The 21,143-nt window shown below is 48.2% G+C and overlaps 6 protein-coding genes; 4 read left to right on the top strand and 2 right to left on the bottom strand.

Moving 5' to 3' along the window:
• Positions 1–2,705: 2,705 nt before the first annotated feature.
• FFUJ_01156 (uncharacterized protein) lies at positions 2,706–4,459 on the top strand (the record flags this gene model as incomplete). XM_023581872.1 has 5 exons in its annotated part: positions 2,706–3,140; positions 3,198–3,303; positions 3,353–3,738; positions 3,790–4,315; positions 4,365–4,459. The coding sequence occupies 5 exons, from the start codon at positions 2,706–2,708 to the stop codon at positions 4,457–4,459; spliced, it is 1,548 nt and encodes a 515-aa protein (XP_023424385.1).
• Positions 4,460–5,352: 893 nt separating this feature from the next.
• FFUJ_01157 (uncharacterized protein) lies at positions 5,353–5,726 on the top strand (the record flags this gene model as incomplete). XM_023581861.1 has 2 exons in its annotated part: positions 5,353–5,358; positions 5,439–5,726. 2 exons carry the CDS (start codon positions 5,353–5,355, stop codon positions 5,724–5,726), a joined length of 294 nt encoding a protein of 97 aa, XP_023425564.1.
• A 509-nt stretch (positions 5,727–6,235) lies between these two features.
• On the bottom strand, positions 6,236–6,568 carry FFUJ_01158 (uncharacterized protein; the record flags this gene model as incomplete). The annotated part of the gene is made up of 1 exon (XM_023581850.1): positions 6,236–6,568. The coding sequence occupies one exon, from the start codon at positions 6,566–6,568 to the stop codon at positions 6,236–6,238; it is 333 nt and encodes a 110-aa protein (XP_023424384.1).
• A 2,485-nt stretch (positions 6,569–9,053) lies between these two features.
• FFUJ_01159 (uncharacterized protein) lies at positions 9,054–11,234 on the top strand (the record flags this gene model as incomplete). XM_023581839.1 has 6 exons in its annotated part: positions 9,054–9,794; positions 9,875–9,989; positions 10,070–10,398; positions 10,463–10,802; positions 10,852–11,040; positions 11,092–11,234. The coding sequence occupies 6 exons, from the start codon at positions 9,054–9,056 to the stop codon at positions 11,232–11,234; spliced, it is 1,857 nt and encodes a 618-aa protein (XP_023424383.1).
• Positions 11,235–11,469: 235 nt separating this feature from the next.
• On the bottom strand, positions 11,470–13,339 carry FFUJ_01160 (related to retrograde regulation protein RTG2; the record flags this gene model as incomplete). XM_023581828.1 has 3 exons in its annotated part: positions 11,470–11,659; positions 11,712–13,175; positions 13,230–13,339. The coding sequence occupies 3 exons, from the start codon at positions 13,337–13,339 to the stop codon at positions 11,470–11,472; spliced, it is 1,764 nt and encodes a 587-aa protein (XP_023424382.1).
• Positions 13,340–19,166: 5,827 nt separating this feature from the next.
• On the top strand, positions 19,167–21,056 carry FFUJ_01161 (uncharacterized protein; the record flags this gene model as incomplete). The annotated part of the gene is made up of 1 exon (XM_023581817.1): positions 19,167–21,056. The coding sequence occupies one exon, from the start codon at positions 19,167–19,169 to the stop codon at positions 21,054–21,056; it is 1,890 nt and encodes a 629-aa protein (XP_023424381.1).
• Positions 21,057–21,143: the final 87 nt, after the last annotated feature.

The following is a 21,143-nucleotide window of genomic DNA, read 5'->3' as shown; positions in this document are numbered from 1 at the left end:
GGGGTACCTGCAAGTACCTGAGAGTGACTTCAAGATATCTGATGCTCAGATTGTTTATGATGATCCTCAGCCAGGCTGAATTGGTGTTGACAGTAATGCAACAGTACGGTAGGATTGGCTTAGGGATTGCAATTACATATGTACACCTCCTTGATGCTTCATTACTTGGCCAGTACCAGCACTATTATTATGCCAGGGATCAGAGAAGCAGGATGGATCAGCGAGAGCCAACCGTCAACCCCACGGTCTCCCTGTCACTCACAGTGCCTGGCCGTTTCGAAGTTTCAGCGTTTCCTTCTGGGCGTTCCCCCGAACGGTTGCCTCACATTTAATACCAGTTAACAGATTGGAGATGGTGGGTTTCTGGACTAAGATTATCAGTTACGTACAACTCGATCGCTCAATTTCCCCATATCCAGTCTAATCTTTTCGCTGTTGTTTTGTCTTGGACTGCAAACTGTGATCTGCATGAGGCAAGGTTTTTGGGACTCCCGGGAATCAGCCACATCCCGAAACAGTCATGTTCCTGGTGGTTGGTCTTGGTGTTGATCTTGTGGCTGCCTTTCTGCCGTCGACGACGCCCAAACCGGTTGCATTTATCGGCATCGGCACCTCGTCGAATCATGCAAAGTCCTCGCTTCTGTTCACAACCATCGCGTGTGTAAGCTTCACCCGTCGTCACTCCCATTGGAGGTCAAAACAAAACTCGTCATCGCAGTCAGAAATTGAGAAACTCCAATAAGTCTCGCCCTGCTTCAAACGCCTGCATTGGCCCCCCCCCTCCTTGGCCCCCTATTCCCTCACATCGGAAATATCTTGTTCCCATTTGGCCCGTCCGTCTGTGGCTGGTTCTCGCCCTCGTAAGATCTGCAAAAACCAACTCACAAAAATAACAACGCCCAGCCGTGGTTGGCCGCTCTCAACAGAATGGACCGTCTGGCGTGGAGGTTGCAGCAGGAATCCAATAACCTGGGGAAATCTACCCGGCTACGATGCTTCGCTTCTCGTATTTCAGACCGACTCGACAGCACATGATGGGTAAATATCGTATACTCGAGACAGATCCCCATCAGTAAAGTCTTGGACGATTTTAGACTTCGGTACCCGACTCGTACTCTGTGTTCTCCACGTTTCTCTCGGCCGACTCATGTGTGATGCCCAGCAGGCCAGCAGCCAGTTGCACGAGTCACCAGTTGCGCCTTGGGGGAAAGTGGCCGTAAAACAGGGGGCTTACGGTCCATGATCATCGCCTCTAACTCATGCTCCTCGACCCAGACAAACCTCAGGGATTTCATCGACGAGTTACAACTTACATGTCATCAAGTGCGTGCCACCCCGGAGACCGAGCTCGATAATTGACGCCGCAGTAATAAATTTATGTCTGTATATGTACACAAATGCCTGTCAGTAAGGCGCATGGCGGTACGCCTCATGTTGTGCTTCACAATCCAGACCATCAGGCTGGGAGTTGATTACGGCGATAATCTGGACAGCGAAAATTAACCCCCAGTTGCCGCACACTACCTACACCACAAGGGTACATCAGATCTCCAGACCAGCTGCGTCATACTTTAGACCCCTGGCTTGGGTGTTCCATCGGTCGTTGTTGAGGGGCTTAGCGGTAGCCGAGATTGGCTCTGCACATCAGAAAGAAAAGGGAGAGAACCCATTTTGCCCAGGAAAGGACGAAGGATCGTGAGAAGTTGTCGAGATTCTAATGGCTCGTTCAAAGTCTTGGCTCCGTCGTGGGATCCAGTTCTCGGGTGCATGCTCGTCTGCTGCGTCTGCATGGCTGTGCTGCTCCGCGTCTGGTACCTTTTTATAGAACATTCCGGAAAATCGTCCCACCCTTGTAACCTAGCCTGGTGTCTGTTCGCCCCAAGGAGTACGCCAAAAACGGCCGGTGGATCTTTATCCCTACTGGATGAGACTCAGCTCGGCGCCTGTGCGTGTGTTGTTACTGCGCTGACCAACCTAGGGGACGAAAGAAAACTCACGACCTTGACCCTGAATGACAAAAAGACTTAGGTAACCTAGCATAAGTTTAGCCTAAGTCTAGGATACCTTTTGCTGAGTTTATTTTACACCCTCTATTAAGGTCTGGTGTTTTCTTGCTCCCCAAGGCCAACATTTTGTGCACTTTGTCTGAGACGGACGGACTGTCGGATGAACTCTCGTACTTGTGTCCTAGGCCCACTGAATCATTGCAACACTTCAGGTGTAGACAGAAATACAGTTATAGAGTTGCAGGAAATATGCATATTACCTATATCCGAATCTCATTACTGAGGTGGATTTGACCAATGCTCCATATTATCAACAAAAAGCAAGTGCTTATACGTAAGATGCTAACGAGGGCGGTCTGGACCCCAATATGCATTCCAATGCGATGCTTGTCTTCAGCCATCCGCAGTCAAGCTCGTTTCATTCAAAGTTTATGTTTGTCCTTGACTCGGGGAATCTGTCAAAAAGGGAAGCATTGCTATTCGTCTCTCAGTGCATACAGTAACTTCACGTGACGTAAACTTTCCTATTATGGCTCATCTAAGCTCACCGAGGAGGAGCTGTTAATGCTATGATCTGATAGGACAGTAGAGACCGATGCCCCATCTTTCTCATTGTCCGAATGACTGACGAAAGGAATCACAAGTGCAAAGAACATGATGCGTTGATGTTTTTTACTACCAACTTATAAGTTCTTGAAAATGGAACCCATAATCCTCCAAAAAGGACGCTTTGAGCCATACTCTCCTGGAGTCATTGATCTTGAAGACTTCCTCGACATTGAGCGCCTCTGTGAGGGAACTTCAACACCCTCAAAGTCAGCCCAACCTCTTACACCTTTAAACGAGATCCCTATCCCTGCTGCCACTAGCAAACAGCAATGCTCCGAAAAGAAGAGACAAGATGATACACAAGGTGGCCATGAGACGAATCGACCATTCAATCAGCAAAGGCGTAAAGGAATTCGCTCAACTGTCTCAGTCCCTGAATATTCCGTCATATGTTTCCCTTCTAACCCCACCAAGCCCGATGGGATCAAGAAGAAGAGAAAGGACTTTGATGAAAAAAGGAGGCTTGAAGTTGCGCGAGTCCGGAAAACTGGTGCTTGCTTCAGATGCAAAGTTCGAAGAATATCTGTATGTCTCATTACGTACGCCCAGGCACGTCCGTACATACAGAAGTTGACCTTTTAGTGTGGCGTAGGGGCACCATGTCAAGCATGTGAAAAAGCAGCTGGTATTCTCGGAACTCAGCTGTGTATCCGTGAGAAGTTGACGAAAATGAGGTTCAGCTCAGGAGGTAAGAGTGTATCTGGTCGGCATTTATTTGAGTCAGCTAATAGTTCCAGATCTGCACTATATCGATTATACTGCGAGGTTGCTAAACCAAGAGCTTATCGCAGGCACAACTCATCTTGGACCACATCGAAAAGTCTCCTTGTCCATGGACTACCTTGAAAACCCAGTTCTAGAAGTTGAAGTACAGGATTACTATGGAAACACGACACCGCCATGGTTCTGTTGCTGGGTCGTTACGGATCAAGTTGGGGAGCAAGTCGAATCATACCGCCAAGAAAGCGCCCGCTATGCCTTACCGCAGCTTCTTCCACCCAGCCAACTGATTGACTGGGTCGAAAGAATGATCGTTCATCAGGATACCCGCTGCATAGGCTTCCAGCAAACCGTGGATTCATTCGTCTTGAGATACAGTCAATCGGAAGCATCCCTGCCTATGGTAAGCAAAATCTCATCTTGATGCCTTGCTCAGCCTACTTACACGACAAAGTACGAATTTGTCCGTAAAGTACACAGGCTCAATTGTCTGACAAAGATCCGCTTGGGCCTCATTCTTTGCATGGAAAGGGAGGGAAACATGACTCCGCCATCTTGTGCGTTGCATACCCAGTTCGGCCAGATCTCAAAAGCGGCCTCCCAGCCAATAGAGAAAGAAGTTCTTCTTGAGCTCGAGAAAATTGTCTTTGGCACTGCGGGCATCGGGCCTGATAACTCAATAGCCCTTTGGGCCAGCCTGTGGTGTCTGATTCTGATGTATCGGAAACTCGTCCACACATATATGGCCTTCCAAGAATTTCCTTGTCATGTGCCTGAAGAGTACAGCGGGTTTCCGGAGTGCAAGCTCGAAGTCGGCACACATTTCTATCACTATCTCGTGTCTATCTATGCAGCCCTGTTCCGCGTAACTAGTCCGCTCTATGCCGACTTCCGGGTAGCTGCAACACGCAAGCTTCTCAACGATGACGAGTCTCTTGTCGAAGCCTTCATGAGCTTACGCACTGAAAGCTTCTATTTCCGTTGGTGGCTTCAATTTTATTTGTGGAACAAGAGCTGACTGTTTCTTAGAAAGAGAGTCCATGTCTATGTCAGCATCACACGATCAATTGCTACGTAGAATGATACTGGATCGAGAGGCGGGACTTAAGCCGAAACAACTATAGACAAAGTAATTGTTCCTGTTGATCAACAGTTTTTGTTCAGTTGGTTGTGTGGGCTTAGCTATTGCTAACATGGAACCATACGAATGATATCACGTTTCATTGGCAACCCCAATGGTTATCATGCAATCCAAGTCAGCAAACAACCATCTAGACAAGAGGTATATTCAATAGACTTTACACAATCTGACTATGTTAATTGTGATGTATAGTTTACAGGCTAACATATAGTTCTATATGCTGGGTATAGATATCTATCGGTCAGAATCGTTCGCCGCAACAAAGACTTACTATGGATTGTATCATATTGTCGAATTATGACTATGCTATCGGTCAAAAGACCATTAAATCCAGTATAGTTAGACATATAAATAGTGACTACAAGCTAAAGATTCCATACCACCGGTCTTAGGAAGGGAAGAGGGTGGGCGGAATACCCATCTATAAAAGTCATTTAAAACCAATATCTCCAGCAATGGCAGAAAATATATACCAAGACCAATATCATAGCAGCTCAGAAACAGATGAAATTCGTCTTTTATTTAAGCCAGTGCATAATAAAAACCTTCTTGTTGTTTAGTTCTACTTGTGCTTCTAATTTGACAGTTGCGCATCACTAAGCGCTTGTGCGTATGAGCACGACACAGACACCAGCAGTCGACATCACAATCGCACATTGGCTCGAGTTCAAAGCGGACGAATTTGCGGGCTGGAACTCCCGTAACGAGCACCCACGGACCCTATTCTTCCTAAAAAGAAGATATATGACACCCAGATTGAAGTTAGGACCTTAAGGTACACTCCCCCTAGTAAAGAACAGCTTAAGAAAGGTGCCACCGTGGAGCATAAAGAGCGACGCGCCGCCAAGCCGGTGTATTTCGGCCTGGTACTAAACTATGAGAGTTAGTCTATTCTCTGGACCTGGAGAGATGAAAAGTGCGCAGGCGTGCCTGCAGACGCAGTCCAACTTAACAATCAATAGATACCGATCACTATATGTGCAGAGGCAGTCTCCAGCTACGACGAACACAAGCTGCATATTGTCAAAACCTACAACAAAAAGTATCTTAAGGCGGACGCCCGCCGAGCCATTAAGAAATGGGCAAAGCAAGGCTCTGTACGGCACCTAATCGTGGAGCCCGAAGACAGCGCCTTATATCCTCTGAAGGCCCGACTCGCATCCTTAGTCGTTCGCACTGATACTAATCGCATGAAACTAGTCGCAGATGAAGTCGCCAAAAACCTGCCTGAACGAGGCAGTTCCTATTAAGTTAGGAAGAAAAATCGGAGTGGAAAGGAGGGTTGACAGGTAGGCGGGTGGCTATCCCTCGTAGTAGGGATTTCATCATAATAAACATTTTGTTAAGATCGATTTTATATCTACCAATTTGAGGCTGCTCCCCTAGAAAGCTTAGTATGAAGTGATGTTTTAGAGTTCAGAACCAAGGTAAGTGTTTTAAAGAAAGCTACTCTCTTTGGTCTCATTTCGTCCTGAGCCCATTAATTTCGTCTGCAACCCATTTCCGTTTTAGTTTCCCACCCGTTCGTTCCTTTTCGTCTTCCTGCCCGTCTGCTCCCAAGAAGAATAAGAGTCTGTTAAACCTTTTGATCAAAGTAAAAAAGAAAGGGAATGAAAGAAGCTCGCGGGTACATGTCAATAGCAGCCCAATACGTCAGCCCACGCCATCCTCACCAATCTGTCCCAACGAATCATATCTCTATGAGAAAAAGAAAAGAAAAAGAAGGAAACTGGGCAAAAGTGTTCATCAAGGTGAAGATCTAGCCTCCCTCCACTTCCTCTGCTGAAGAATCTTGACGAGGACCGGGGAGAAGGTGGCAGCGATGGTGAGTCTGGGTGATCAGTCCAGACTCTAGCTGAACACCCAACCACTTGGATCTTTGGGCGGCTAACTTTGTGGCAGAGATAATGATGCCCTTACTACTTGAGGTCCAGTTAAGGAAGATAGCGCTCATAAGGTAATCTTTCATGTCAGTGGTGAGTATGACATGCTTAGGATAGATGTATCTGACAAAATCGTTGAATGAGGTGTCTTCCTTCAAGGTCAGAGCCCAGCGACTAAGAAAGTCATCTCCAACAACTCGGAGTACCATTTCTTGATGGGCCGATGTGGGTTGGCTCTAACGTACTCCTCATTGAACTTATTGATGCTTTCTCTCTGGTGACCATCGTAGTTTCAAATCGCTTCCGCTCTCATACCAAGATATGCCATCCCATGGAAGTTTCCGAAAGAGTCTGTGGGTATTCCTCTGCAGAGGAAGTCCCCACAAGCCCAGAGGATAGATCCGGTTTCGTATTTGAGGGTCAGTCCGAAATGCACCGCCATTTCGATGCGTCGTTTAGGCTTTTAAGTACTTGATGTCCTTGGCGATTTGCTCTTTGGCGAGGGGAAGAGAGTAAGTCAGTGTCCTGTCTTCAATATGCGTATCGTTGATCTTTTTGTCGGGGATGAAGAGATGCTTAGAGGCCTGCTGCTAGTTCCAGCCCTCGAACACACTAGTAACGACTCTATTCCGATCTCTGGCCGTGACGGGAATTCGTGGCGTTGATGCGTTGATGCGTTGATGCGTTGATGCGTTGATGCGTTGATGCGTTGATGCGTTGATGCGTTGATGCGTTTCCAGTTCTGAAGATCATAGGGACAGGTGCATTTTTAGGAGGCTATATCTCCAGGCTGGCCTGAAAATAGTCAACTTAGAATGTTAAGGCCTAAAATCTACGTTTCTTTGGGATCGTTTTAGAACCTCTTCCGGAGCGGCAGACCATGAGACCGTCAAGTCTGAGGTTTGGTTAAATATAGTGATTACCAGAAGGGGCTCGAATTTGAATGTCGAGCTCGTCATTACGCTGGCCCGACTATGGAACATAGAGTGGGCAAAGGTTTGGAGCGAATCGAGTAGCGAATGAATGGGCTTTACCTTACAACTAACGTTTCGGAAAGCTATACGAAAAATTCATTTTGTATCCGTAATTTATGATGACTTTGGGCTCACTTTATGATTTTATTTTACAGTACCTTGACCTAAAGTTATCCTAGGCCTTATCAAGTGTCGAGCAGAGTTATAAGCAGTCAATTTTATTTCGAGTCACGTCTTTAGTAAAATAAAAAGCAGGTTGAAAGTCGCGCTGCTTTCCATACTTTGAGAAATCTGGGCACATGACTGATGTCTCATGCAACTCATCTTGTCTTGCTCAATAAGGCAACCAGCGTGGGTCTCGCTTCCAATTTACCGATGCGGAGCTCCGATGGCGCTGAGGTTAAATTTGACCACGGCCGGAGCCGTTGTCGGCCCCGCATTGCCGGGACGGGGCGCAATGTGCTTAAATTAAGGCCGGACGAAAAATTAAATCCTAAATTTGATAGACGATATCTAAGTTTTCGATGAGTGATTAAAATTAAACTGACTTAGATTTGAGCCCGCTGTCGGGTATAAAAATCGTGTGGTCACGATAGCTGAGAAATTATCAATATTATGCAACCAGAGTCGCAATTACTGTGTCTAGAACCTCTCGACTTGGTGCCATTCGGATTGAACAGATCAGGTTGCAATAACTTACAAATGGTGATGCTCTGATGATCGGCGCGGCGAGTCTTTCTTGGAGTCGTGAGTTCTTAAGAGGTGACATCCCTGTCTATACAACCGCACGATCCCACTTTGGGATGTCAAAGAACTAGCAACACCACCAAGCTAAGTGCTGATACTGGGAAGAAAAGCCAAAAGAAGTCACTGGCAAGTTTCTTCTGGCTTTTATGATAGGTTCTGATATGTATCTAGGTTTGGTTTGACCAATTGAGTGTTTCGGTTTGAGTTGATAACCCATATATCACAGATATACTCGATTGCTCTACTACACGACACCAAGGCTAACGGACCGCCCGTGCGGAGGATAACAAAGGCAACTAGTTCGATTACTGACAATCGCGACTTTAAATTGACAGTTTCGCAAATGCAATTGATCCCAGGAAGTAATTGGCAGCCCTTACCTAAATATCGTTGTTTTGTCTGGTCATCCAGATATCAACACCAACGGCATATCACGGAGGTTTGATAGCATCAACGAGCAATTGCGCCAGCAACACTAGATAATTCTAGCCGTCTAGTTTACCATCGATAAAGTTTCGCCTCTCCTCCATCCCAACAATAGTCATTTACAGAATTCCCTTGATCTAGGTCTACTAGCAACTCGTAGCGTTCTCCTGGACTCAACTCAAGTCAAAAACCGGTAAGACAAGGTTGTTTTATTGGTCAATTACAGTGGAATTTTGTGAGATCTAGCCAATACAACCCCTGTCTTACACCGAGAAGTGAAGAGGAGGATGGTGTAAGTGAACAAGTCCACCACGACTGTCGAGGAAGGCCGAATTATAACTCTCTGGTGCCAGGACGTGTCTCTGAATCGCTCAAACTTGCACGCAAGCATCAGGCACATTGGAACTTTTCACCTTATCGTCTTCTGACAAGTATTTGCTGCGTGCTTCAATTCGCCCAGCGCAGACATCGAGGTTCCACCAAGATAGCTCCTCGTGACTTACACCGGAAACAGTACATTACATTGCAGGGCAGGCAGGTCGTCAACATGGATAAAGGAGGTGCTTCCGCTGCTGTCTTTGCGTCCAGAGACTTGTCCCAGATAGGTCAAGAAAACCCGCGTGTTCCCACCTCCCCGGGCCTGGACTATGATGAGCTCTTCAGGTCTGTCTTTGACTGGGATCTCTACTGTGACTCGACCAGGTCTCAGGACTACCCAGGAGCTTCTAGCTCCCCTCGCCTAAGCTACAGGGACCTTCCCTCGCTCATCACTGATATCCCTTCCTTTCTTGATCATCTCTCTCTTGACAGGAGCGAGGCCGAATACCTAAGGATGACCCCTGGCCTGAGCCCGGACGATGGAGGGATTACCACATCCGAGTCCATGGGTCAGACCCCACCAGAACTCGTCAGAGGTGGTAGTACCTCTCCTTCGTCTCACTCTGGCTCCGTCTTCTTCGATGGCGTAGACGATGTCCGTCGACGTCCTCGAGTCAGCCTCCAAGAGGTTCAGGCCCAGGATGATAAGTGGACGTACCCCCAGGCCGTACCTAGCAAGCACGCCCCCCGGGGGTATGGCTACCCACATCAGATCCAGGTACACGAGTCCTCGTCCCGCCGCTCAAGCCACACCAAGACATACTCATACTCACCCTCCTCAAACTCAACCTCTGGTGTCAAACGTCAGCGTTCTGTGGAGAAGAGGTCAAGACAGCTCTCTGATCCAGACCAGACAGCTGATGTCCGCAAGAGTGGGGCCTGTCTTCCGTGCCGTATCTCCAAGACCCGCGTAAGAAAACCAATCCAATACAATGCCTATACAAGGCCATTGCCCCTCTGAAACAAACACTGAACTGAGCCATTACCCAGTGTCAAGACTGTGGCGTCTGTCCCTACTGCCGTAAGGCCTTCCCAGACCACTCACACCTAGTCTGTACCCGTAGGACCCCTGCGGTTGCTCCGCCTGTGATTCGTCACATCGTCGGTATGTCGAACAACCCCCCCCCCCCCCCCTGGCCCCCAGCCTCAAAGTGAGACATGTACACTGAGACATATCATATTTAGACGTCTGGTCACCCGACCCTGCGGAAGAGAGGCGTGTCGTTGATCATGAGCCTCGCTTTCCCACCGCCAAACCCAGAGATATTGTCATCTTCTTCACCCGCGATGCCGAATCCCCTTTTCTTCGGGCATCTGTCCAAGCATACCATTCTCAGAATGGAACCGATGAGAACCCCAGAAACGCTGCGTTTGAGCGGGATAGATTTCCCACTTATGGTGAACTCCAGCGCTGGGTCGAGGCACAGATCCGAAGAGAACGCAGCTCTAGATTTGAGCATATGGTGCAAAACTTTTTGCTTTCATATTATGAGGACGGCCAGGGACTTCCAAAGGTAACACTCGCAACCCACTCTTCCTGATCCTTGCTATATCCAGTAGAGCTAACTGTTGTTGTAGCACAACCTCGTCTCCAAGGTCCACACAATGAATTGTTTCTTCAGAATCTGGAAAGCTCCGCGCTTCACCTGCTGCAGCTCGTCCAACAAGCTCTCTCAGGTCCCCTTTACTGTTCAAGCAGAGCTTAGACGCATTGCATGGAACGCACTCGTGTCCCATGAGCATGATATCCTCAAGCTCCTCGAAGACTGCTTGGCGCAACAAGAGTCTCTTAAAGCTCAAGAGAAGATGGCAGTTTGGGCCAGCTTGTGGCAACTCATGATCATGTACAGAGACTTGGTCATTGCACACGATGGATATTTCGCCCGAAACCCAAGTGCCCAGAGAGATCAGAATATTGGTAAGACAATTTGACTCGAAGGTCAAACATCATTGCTAACGACATTCAGTTGGGGCTTTTGAGAATCTTTACAATGGATTCTTCCCTTTGATAGCCATATTCTATCACTGCCAATTCAAAACTCCCAAGAGAATGGAGATGTCAATGGACTGGCTCAAGGACTATCCTTCTCAAGCTCGCCATAGCAGCAAAATTCGCCAGTTCTCGCAGGATATGATGGACACCAGAAAGGAATTCTGTAAGACCACAGCACCTCATTATGTGGGACGTTCCACTGACCATTCGCCAGACGAGAGAATTCAGCGTTCGTCGTACAAGGTTGACGAGCGACTAAGCGCCCTGGTAGTTAACCATGAGCTTAAGAAGATCTCATCCAAGAGACGCCCTCGAAGTAGTACCAAGAGTAAGGGAAGCTCCCGTGATAGTGCGTAATAACTGTACAAATCATGTCCAGTCATTACAGACAATCATTTGCAAACGAAAAGACAAAACAGGAAGAAGAAAAAACATATGGAAAAGACAAAACACGAACAAAAAAGCATGATATGGTGGTTCTTTTATGGTTTATAACGAATACAACGACGTTCGCTGCATCTGGGCTTGTTTAATGTGGATCGAAGGGGAAACATGTGTGTATTGGGTTGGTTTATGTTGATGAAGAAATGTGTCATGGCGATAAGCTCACTTGGGCAGTTATCTTGTATCTTGGCTTCTTCCCTCCATTCTTTTTGGCGGTTTTCTCAACCCTGTCGGCGAGATCTTCTAGACTGACACCCGCTACATTGGCGGAGGCGACTCTGATCGTTAATACGATTCTCTCTCTTTTATCCTCTGTCTGCTTGAGATGTGCTTTTATGCTGTGTTCGTTAGACAACAAGACTTGGCATACTTCTGAAGAATGACACTAACCTGATAGCATTTTCCACCTCCTCTGCGGTTTTCGGGATTATTGGTACAACCATGGCTATAAGCCCGGCTACAGCGCCAACATACGAAGCCCAAAATGGTGCATCAAGATGCTGGCTCTCAAGAAGTGCCGACAGACTCTGCTGGAGCTGTGAGTCCAAGGGCCCTAGAATGCCTCCCCATCGAGCTGAGGCTGAGAGCGCCAGTAGGGCCCTTCCGGTGTGTGAGAGCCCAGGGACCTCCGCATCCCGGGTAATTGCATGATGCAGTGCAAACGACGAGTTGTTATCCGAATCGTGGCCCTGTCGAGTCCAAATATCCCGCACAAAAAGAGAGTCCAGCCCAGGAGTCAAAATGTTAGGCATGGATGAGAAGTCGACCTCTGCAGGAAGAGCACTTCCCAACGTGTTCAACACAGCATCAAATACGGGTTTCTCATCTAGTGTGACTCCAGCAAGAATATCGAGAGGGTTACACTCGCGGATTTCGAACGGGAGTTTCATCATAAGTGCACCTTGACGATTCGAACCGCCACAGAATGTCACGGTTCCGATATTGTGCACCGTCGCGAGCAATGCATCAATGACAGTGGCGATTGCAGGGAATTGCTTACGACGACGCTTTGAAAGTCCGAAAATTCGACTGTCGTGTTCCTCGTTGACACGACGCATGTGCTCAACCTTGGAAAATAGTGTGCCTGGAGCCGTATAACCGTTCGTATAGGGGATAGGGTACGGGCTCACAGGGTCCTGGTGCATGAGCATGCTGCCATAACCGCGAAAGCCCCCTCCACACATGAAGACATTCACATGAGAACCCTCTTCATGAGAGCCTTTCAGGGCGTCAAGTGCAGGGAACTTAGAGCAGAGGTTGGCGTATGCCTGTTGCATGCCGGTTTGAAGCTTTGAGATCTCAGAAGCCTGAACATCGGCTGGCTGCTCTTGCAGCACGCGAATTAATCTCGCGGCCCCAAAGGGCAGACTCACTCCAGCTCTGGCAGCATCTATCTCATAGTTTGGCTTGCTGGTGTCCACCCACGTCATCTGCACGCTCCCGCCCCCGAGGTCCAGGAACAGAGCGCCACCTTCAACGCCAACGAGACCACTGCGAGAGCCCATGACAGCGCCAAAGAGGGTCTCAACAGCGGGCTCAAGTATGCTCACTCTGAGACCATTAGTCGCGGATGAAATTGCCTCGAGCATTTCAGAAGCATTGTCGGCCCGGCGCATGGCCTCAGTAGCGAGGATGGTGATGTGCCTCGCTGGCACTCCATGACGCACAGCGAGTTGATGAAAACGCTCCAGCGTCTTGGAAACGGCAGCAATGGTTTCCGGAAGAAATACTAGACCTTGAGGTGTGTTCCTGAGCGCATCAAATAGTGAAATGGCAGCGCGAGTTGAGTAGATGGGACGAAGAAGGCGTGTAAATGGAGGCGCTAGTGATGTGATGGAGAATCGAATGCCATTACTGAATTAGATGTCAGGTATGAGGATTGTTTGACTTGTTTAGAACTATTTGTACCTTCCCATATCAACTATTGCATGGAGTTGACTTTCCCCTTGAGGGTTCCAGGGTGTAATAGTCTGCGACAGATTGTCGAGAGTGACGATATCGGGAGCATGTGAGGTCATCATTAACCTTGACAGCGGATTGATCCAACCGAGACGAAAAATATAATGAAATAAGTTCCTATAGTCTATGAATAATCTTGGGCGCAAAGGATACATGCAGTAAGCGCTTGCTGTTGGTGCTAGTGTCGGTGAGGTTGAGATGACTCCAACAGAGAGCAAAAGTTGGTTCAGTGCAAGTTTGAGGTTGGCGGGGGATGTGGGGTGCCATGATTGCGGGGTTGCCCGTCCCAAAGACCGCGACGGCGCCGGAGCGACTCTGCTTGGCCCGGCCACTCAGGAGACTACAAATTGATTTCTTATCACATTATCTTTATTGTTCTTTACTTCCTAAGAATTCACTAATTCCATCACTTCAGTATCATAAGGTAGACGTTTAACTTTAAATCGATTCGTTAATTTTACTATACAACATAAAAGCGTCTTATTTATACACTTATTATTATAGATATAAGAGTTTTAAGTAAATTAATTAATGGGTACAATATACCTTAAGGATAGATTACCTGATAAGTCACTTATATTGATATATAGATGGCTCTTAATATCAGTCTATTCTTTATATCGGTCTCTATATCTTGGCGTTTTTACAACTCCTTTATCACCTGCTCAGCACTTTTAGTTCATCATCAGTATCACAGTTTATTATCCCCAAGCATTCACATATTTCTATCCGTAGTTCACTATGACTGGATACGTGAAAAGTATCAGCCGTTCCCAGGTGCTCCCTTCTTGGCCTGTGCCCAGGAACATGTACTGATGTGAAGTGATTGACCATCTCTAGATGAGCGCCATTTATCCCATTAACCCAGTTTCGTAATTGGACCGTCCGACATCAGCAAGGTCATATATGCCAATACACAGAGCTTGACCATTTCTGTTTCTGGCAACTTTTCTTGGTTTTTAGTTCTTTCTAGAAGTATCCTTTAGGGGTTTCTCCCCAAGCCCTATCACCGTACCTACTGTAAACAAACCCTCGATTGATACCGCTGTAAGCTATCCACTTATTCCAGCAACTACGGAGTTTAGATGCTCAAGTCATATCAGTCTTGCTGGTGTGGGTATTAAAGCTCGTCTCCTTAACCTACTTCCTGCGTTGAAGGCTGCCCCTATGTATGGTCTTATGGGTTGAAGTGGCGACTTTTATATCTGTGGACTGTTTCTCGGTATCTATTATATTCGTTAGGGGCTTTATGTTTCCCTTGAGGTTTCAGTATGCTTCTATATTCTCGGAGAGATGTGTAAGAACATCTTGTCTTATATAGTGATGCATCATATGTGAGAAGGCCCCCTTGAACCGAATGTAGGATCACCTTCCAGCGACCTTTGCACCCTTCGCTCGTTGCTCCGTCTCTAGTATGTTTATGTAATAAAACATATACTCTACATCTTGGCCTCCTAAGCCAACGTTGACATGAGTTCTAAGTGGATGTTACACCACAATAGTATTCGGATATCCATTTGGTGACAACTTTGGCCTTGCTATTATGTGTCCATGCCTAGGTTGACCTCAACCTTTATAGTGTACTGAGTTCCGTACTGAAGATTGGTCCATTCATCTTATAATCTCAAACATTCGTATAGAAGTTTGTGCATCGAATAGCGACAATGACCATTTCCAGTTGAACCTGAGTATTTATCGTTAACCCGGTAGATAGACTCGCCATCCCTTCACTGTTGATTGTTGTTGAAAGAACACTTACAGAGAACATCGTCTTGTGAGACACCTCAAAGGTGTGGGAGCGTTTAGATATAGGATCCAGATTCTTAGAATCTTGGCCCGGTATTGGTGAGTATTCGTATCTATTATCGTGAGTGATTTTGATCACAACGAAGGTTCCTCCAATGTGGGTATACTACGTGAACAGGCGTCACGCTACCTACCTTATCAAGAGAAAAGCTGTAGTAGATCTGGAAGCCCATGGCTTCTTCCCAGCGTACTGACTAGTATACCAAAGGTTTCTCATTCTTGTATTGAAGAATTTGTTTGCCGCGTTTCAATAATCTCGAACATTTCCATCTGGCATACGAACCATGGCGCCCTCAAGTCCACCTCTGAGCAAATCGTCAGAGCTACAGCTCTCGTTGTCGCTCTATTGCACACATGCGATTCAATTACGTTAATGGAAAGTATCTGCAATTGAACAGCAGTCCAATATCTTAATGTGAGACACGTCCGTTCGAAGAAGAACTCGAGTAACTCTCAGAAAATGATCAATCAGTCAACTTTTTGGACAAAAAGCTGCAGCGAGACAGGGTTTTATCTCCCTCCTGCTGCACTATATCTTGATCGACTCACACGCTGTCATATGATTCAAATCATACCAGCCAAGATGGTGATACCTGCAATGGCATTTGCAAAAATCATATCTCGATACATGAACTCCAGCTCAATCCGATTTATGCAATAGTATGTCATGCCCTACTTCGTTTTTGTGGTGTTTTTCTGTCCGCCACTATTATATTGGTCTTATTGATTCGATGTCCATCTCTAGCTACATATGACATCAGTGTCAGCTGTAAAGTTGGACTATAGTATCATCCTAATGAACCAGGCTTTATCATCCAGGTTGTGGTGATGAGTCTAGCGTGGTGCTGCACTGGTGCATTCGTGTTTCTGTTAGTGGCTACAACTTACCAGTCTCAGCTCAGATGAGATCAGCACATCGTAGAAAAAACACAGTGTTCCATCCACTTCCCTTCTAGGCTGTTCTTTATCACACCTTGGCCTCTGATTTGACAGTCGCTTAAGAGCCAATCCCGGCGTGTGTGAAGCTACCTAGCTGAGAGGGGTGGGGCACCACTGCCACCCTAGACATCCTTCGATTCTTGATAGAATTATTGTGATAACGAGAATGGAGCAGGACCGAAGGTGTGCTGCAAACTTGTCCAAATGGGAATAGTATACTTGCTGTGCTTTGTAGACAAGGACCGTAAAGAAGCTCACCATGCAGCTGTAGAAGAATTGGACCAAGATCAATTGAATGCTCTGATTCGTAGCTGGTCTGCTCAAGCTACAGTAGTGATATGGTTCGTGTGACTGACAAACTCAGGTGCTTTCTCATTGGCTCGTTGAGAATGACGCGTCGACGCGTTCGGTTTTCGCGTTAATCCCCAGCCACCTTTGTTCCAAGTTTTTATGGTGCACTATTTCTACGCAGTAGTTGCTTTCCTTGAGTGAGTTAGGGGCGCTACCTTAGTTCAGTTGGAGGTGAGGAAGTCTACCTAGGTACTACCTAATGCTTCCTCGTCCTGCTAGTCAATGGAAGGCAGGATCGATAGAAAGGAAGATCCCCAAGGTATTTCACAATGCTTGAGTTGTTTACATGCAGCGTCATATTGACCCATTTCTCTGTTTCGTTTTATCAACCCCTCACCCTCAGAAGACATCCACACCTTTAACCCTATTCAAACAGACAACCCCATCATGCCCCATCCACATTCAACCCCAAAAGGTCATTCGTTTGGAGCGAATGCATGCATGTGAGTGCGGGCGATAGCTGTGCTGTGCCTGTGCGTCCTTTCCCTGCGCTGTCTTTCATTCTTGCCGCCGACGTGCAGCTCTCGCTGGATGCTTGGGCAGGGGTCGAAACATGCTGGCGTTGAGCCTTGTCTAAATGACAGAGGCAATCTGCCTTCTCGTTGGATCGTCACATTATGCTGCTATTTGCTAGCTCTCGACGCATTTCCCCTCGCCCTTTGCTCTCAACCAAGCAATCCTACCGTCAACTCACTCTCTGCAGACGCACACGCTGGGTGCGTTAGATCACCAATAAGTGGTACCCGACCTCGAGGCTAGCCAACGGGAAGCGTGGAAAACCTGGGTTACTGTTGTCTCATCTGAGGCTCTCAGATCATAACAAACAAACATGACTTTGATCGCGTCTCTTCAGTGTTGTTTCCAGAATGTCATCCAGCAGACGCTCATATTCGAGCAACTTGAACTCTCTCATACCAAAAAATTATATGTTCGATTGCTCCAAGTGCGACAGATTCTCGGCCATTATTTACATTTGCATTTCTGCAGCCGCTCCCAAACCCAAGAGACTGGCCATACGCCGCATCTCTATGCGAGGTCCCGAGCGAGTCTAAGTCAACACCTACGGCCGGCCGCCGAGAGTTGACCGCCCCAGAACCAGATCAGAGGAATAAAGACCAGCGAATGGTACTTGAATGCAAAAATTGCCAATACTGGACTCTTCATCACCTCTGCAACGATAACGGGGAAGCAAAGCTCACATCACACAAATAAACACAAACCTAGGTCAACCATACCGAGATCTTCATAGGTACCGTAGCGTACTGTACTGTACGTCGTTTGCAACACAACAAGGCACGCAGGGTCTCAGTCCGCTGCCTTTTGACTCCATTCCATCACATGGTCTCGATCACCTTGAGGATCATCAACCTCTTCATCAGACCTATCACGGTTGCTCTACCGTCCAGGGTTATCGCTCAAGCTGGCACAACGTGCCCTCATCACCCACTGACCGCTGCTTGAGCTCTTCCTTGTCACGGACGCTGCCGGGGTCGACTTGACAAGGGCTTTGCGCTAGCACGCCGCCTGTTGGGGGCTTACTGCGGTCCTCACCACCACAGTCAAGGGACTCACCAGTGGATCGCCAGAAACCGTAAAGGACAAGACACGACTGCAAAGTGCAGCGCAGCGAGCGCATCATATAATATAACATCAATATCGCGTCCTGCTGTGGAACGAATCCTGTTCTCTGCATTGTCCTCAGTTGGAGAGCATAGTGTTGGAGAAGCACAGCACCGTTGGGACCGACCGGCATCTAGCGAGCCAGTATCTAATCAACAAGCATTGCACAGCTCTTCTGCCAGGTACTGTACCTACTTACTTGGACTGCAGCGTTCGCGCCACCCGCTGTTCGCTGTTGGTCCACATCCGCGGCCTTGACCAGTGTGCTTCAAGTTTTTCTCTACCCTGGTTGGGTCGAGACAAGAAAGAGGAGACGTACTGTGCTTAACGAGCCGCCCGTCCATTCCCAGCTGGCCCTGCTCTCCACTCACTTCCCGTTTAGCATTTGGTTTGCCCATTCATACATAGCGCACACTCCCGCCCACCACACCCACATCGTCCCGGTCTACTTTCCTTTCTCCTTCCACTCACCGTTTATCCATTCCAGTCTCTCGTTTGCGCCCAATACTCCTCCCATCATCTCTCGTGCTCCCGTACATTGCGCCGACTGTCTCGCGCGAGCTCAGCTTGTTCACTGCTCGTCTACGGGACCCTCAACTGCGACGGCGCGTCGAACCGAGACCGCCACCCGCTGTTGTTTATTTGCGACTGGGAGACCTCCACAAATCCCGCGGTGGTGACAACAATAAACGGCCATCACCTTGTATGACGACCATAACCATATCCACGACAACGACTCTCGTCTGAGACATATTTTCCTTGTTTTATTACCGTCTACCACATACCAAACTCGACGACGCGCGATCGAACAATCACCACGCTTTCTTGTATTTTCGTCTATTTTCCCGGAAAGCATTGGCGCGCACAAATAAACAGCCTGTCGCATGCTGTCGCGCTTCAACCTTCGGCTCGATCTTATACTTTGCAACACCTCCGGCGCCTGAAAGCACATCGCCGAACCTCGTCGATAATTTCCCGCTCAGTATCGTTCAAGTTGCCGTGCGACATCTTGACGAGATCTAAGACAGCGCTGTCGCATCCCGAAACATTGGCATCGACTTGTTCTGCGCTCAAACCGCCCCGCTTATCGCTGCTCTCCCTCGAATACTTATACCACCATTTCGGAGTTCACGCAACTCTGGAGCGCATTCGCGTTCCTTGTGACCCGCCATGTCGCACTTCCAATCTCTCGCAGCCCCTTGGCCGAGAAGCGCGCGCCGTGAGGATCTCCTGAGAACGCCCGAGCCTACTCTAAATGGCGAGACTCAACCACCATCCCCGCCGCGTCCCCGATTCCGAATCAAGAGAAGGAATGCGTCAAATCTCAATGCGCCCACAGAACAGTTTCTCGCGTCGGTTGCCGCTGCAGATATCCCCATTCCTAGTATCGAGGAGCCTCGTGTACTTGACGAGGAGATGACAGAGACACTATACCCGATGTCACATTTCAGCAACGTGGACGATATACCCTTCACGCCCCACGGCGGTTCAGAGCGCATGTTTTCGCCTCCAAAAACTCCTGCTCCAGACCTGTTACCAACTTTGACCCCCAAACAATACCCAAACTGGTCTATCGATTCTACTCTTAGTAGCCTCGAATCTAGTCCCGATTATGAGTCCAGCCGGCCTTCGACAGCTCATTCCACACACACAAGTGCTTCCCTGCTGAGCTACTTTTCCATCAGCTCTGAGGATTTGAGTCAATGCATCAGCCCAGATAATGAACACGCAGATCTTGCGAATGAGCTATCAAATGCCGACGACAATAGTAAAACTCTCAAGCCTGCCAAAACGGAGGTTCCTCGAGATACCATTCGAAGAGCACCCTGGACAAAACCAATGAACCAGCACCTATGGTCTACCTATATGATGTACTTGCAAGACCCCAAGGTCACACCCTTCCGTATCGGGAAGAGCGGCATCCCTCCCCATGGCGTCTGCTTGCGTGTGGCCCGAGAGGCGAGGAGGAGTTGGAAGGGGTCAAAGGCTCAGACAAATATTGATCTCAGTAGTGGGAGCATCACACCCACTCAAGGAGCCGCTGGCCCATATGTTCAGTGGCCTCATACTTGCGCCGCCACTCGCGCCCAATTGCGGGAGCTTTGCAAGATGAACGCCAGGTCTAAGGCGCGGGGTTCACAATATGTAGCTCCCAGCCCTTCTCCATATAACAAATCCGCAGTTCGTTACTGGAATCGCCGAACAGTCCTCGGTCGCTCCCCGTCGGTCTTCTCAGGTCAAGATATGGCAATGTCATTGGCGGTTAGCACATCCGATTCCATGCAACTGCAAGGTCCTCTGGCTCAATTAACAAACTCGCAACCTGAGCCTCAAATCGACGAACATTCGCTTCCTCCACCGAGTCGCGAGACGTTGGAGCCAGTTGAAATAAAGTACACACAACTTGCGTCTCCCTTTGGAGCGCGAAGCTACGGCCCCAGCTCGTCAAGCTCGCTACCCTCAAACTTCGTTGTGGATTCTAAATTGCAGAGACAAACTCACACAGGCGGCCCGCGCCGCGCTCTCATGTCTCCGGTCCGACTTACACGTAGCCGATCAACCCACAAGCGCCGGCCCAACCATCTGGAGGCTCGGAAGATTAAGCGACCCAGTCTCGGCTCCGATCTTTGGGTTGATCCAGCCTCAATCGTTGACCTATCAGCCACCAATGACCAGTTCGCAACGCCTCAGACCGAACCTGAGATAGACTCTGACGTCGTTGTCCCACGCAAGAATCTCCAACAGCTTTTCGAAGCTTCGCAGCCACTAGCTGCTCAGCAGCAAACGCTGGCTCCTCCAGTTGGAGACGTGCCCCCTCGATTAGGCTCACCTTTCGCTCTTGGGGGATCTAGTTTTTCCTTCCCGAATCGCCTGTCACATGGAGCTGCCAACGATTCTGACGCTCTTCGCCGGCCGTTTGCAACCGTCCAACAATCCAGCGAAAGCAACCACGGAGTTACCCGATCATCGCTAGCAAGCCGACTGGCTTATATCGACGAAAGACTTAAGGATTTCCGTCGTCGAGACCAACCACGTCGACGTTCTGAGTCACCGCTTTAACACGCCTCATTTGTGTTTTCTCTTTTCTTTGTATATTCCACAAGGTCATGGAACCTGACGAGTTTTATGAGTTCACACACACGCACA

The sequence above is a fragment of the Fusarium fujikuroi genome, chromosome FFUJ_chr01 (genome assembly GCF_900079805.1).
Source record: "Fusarium fujikuroi IMI 58289 draft genome, chromosome FFUJ_chr01".
Lineage (NCBI taxonomy): Eukaryota > Fungi > Ascomycota > Sordariomycetes > Hypocreales > Nectriaceae > Fusarium > Fusarium fujikuroi.
Note: the sequence above shows the minus strand (reverse complement) of the source record. Positions and strands in the feature narration are given on the sequence as shown.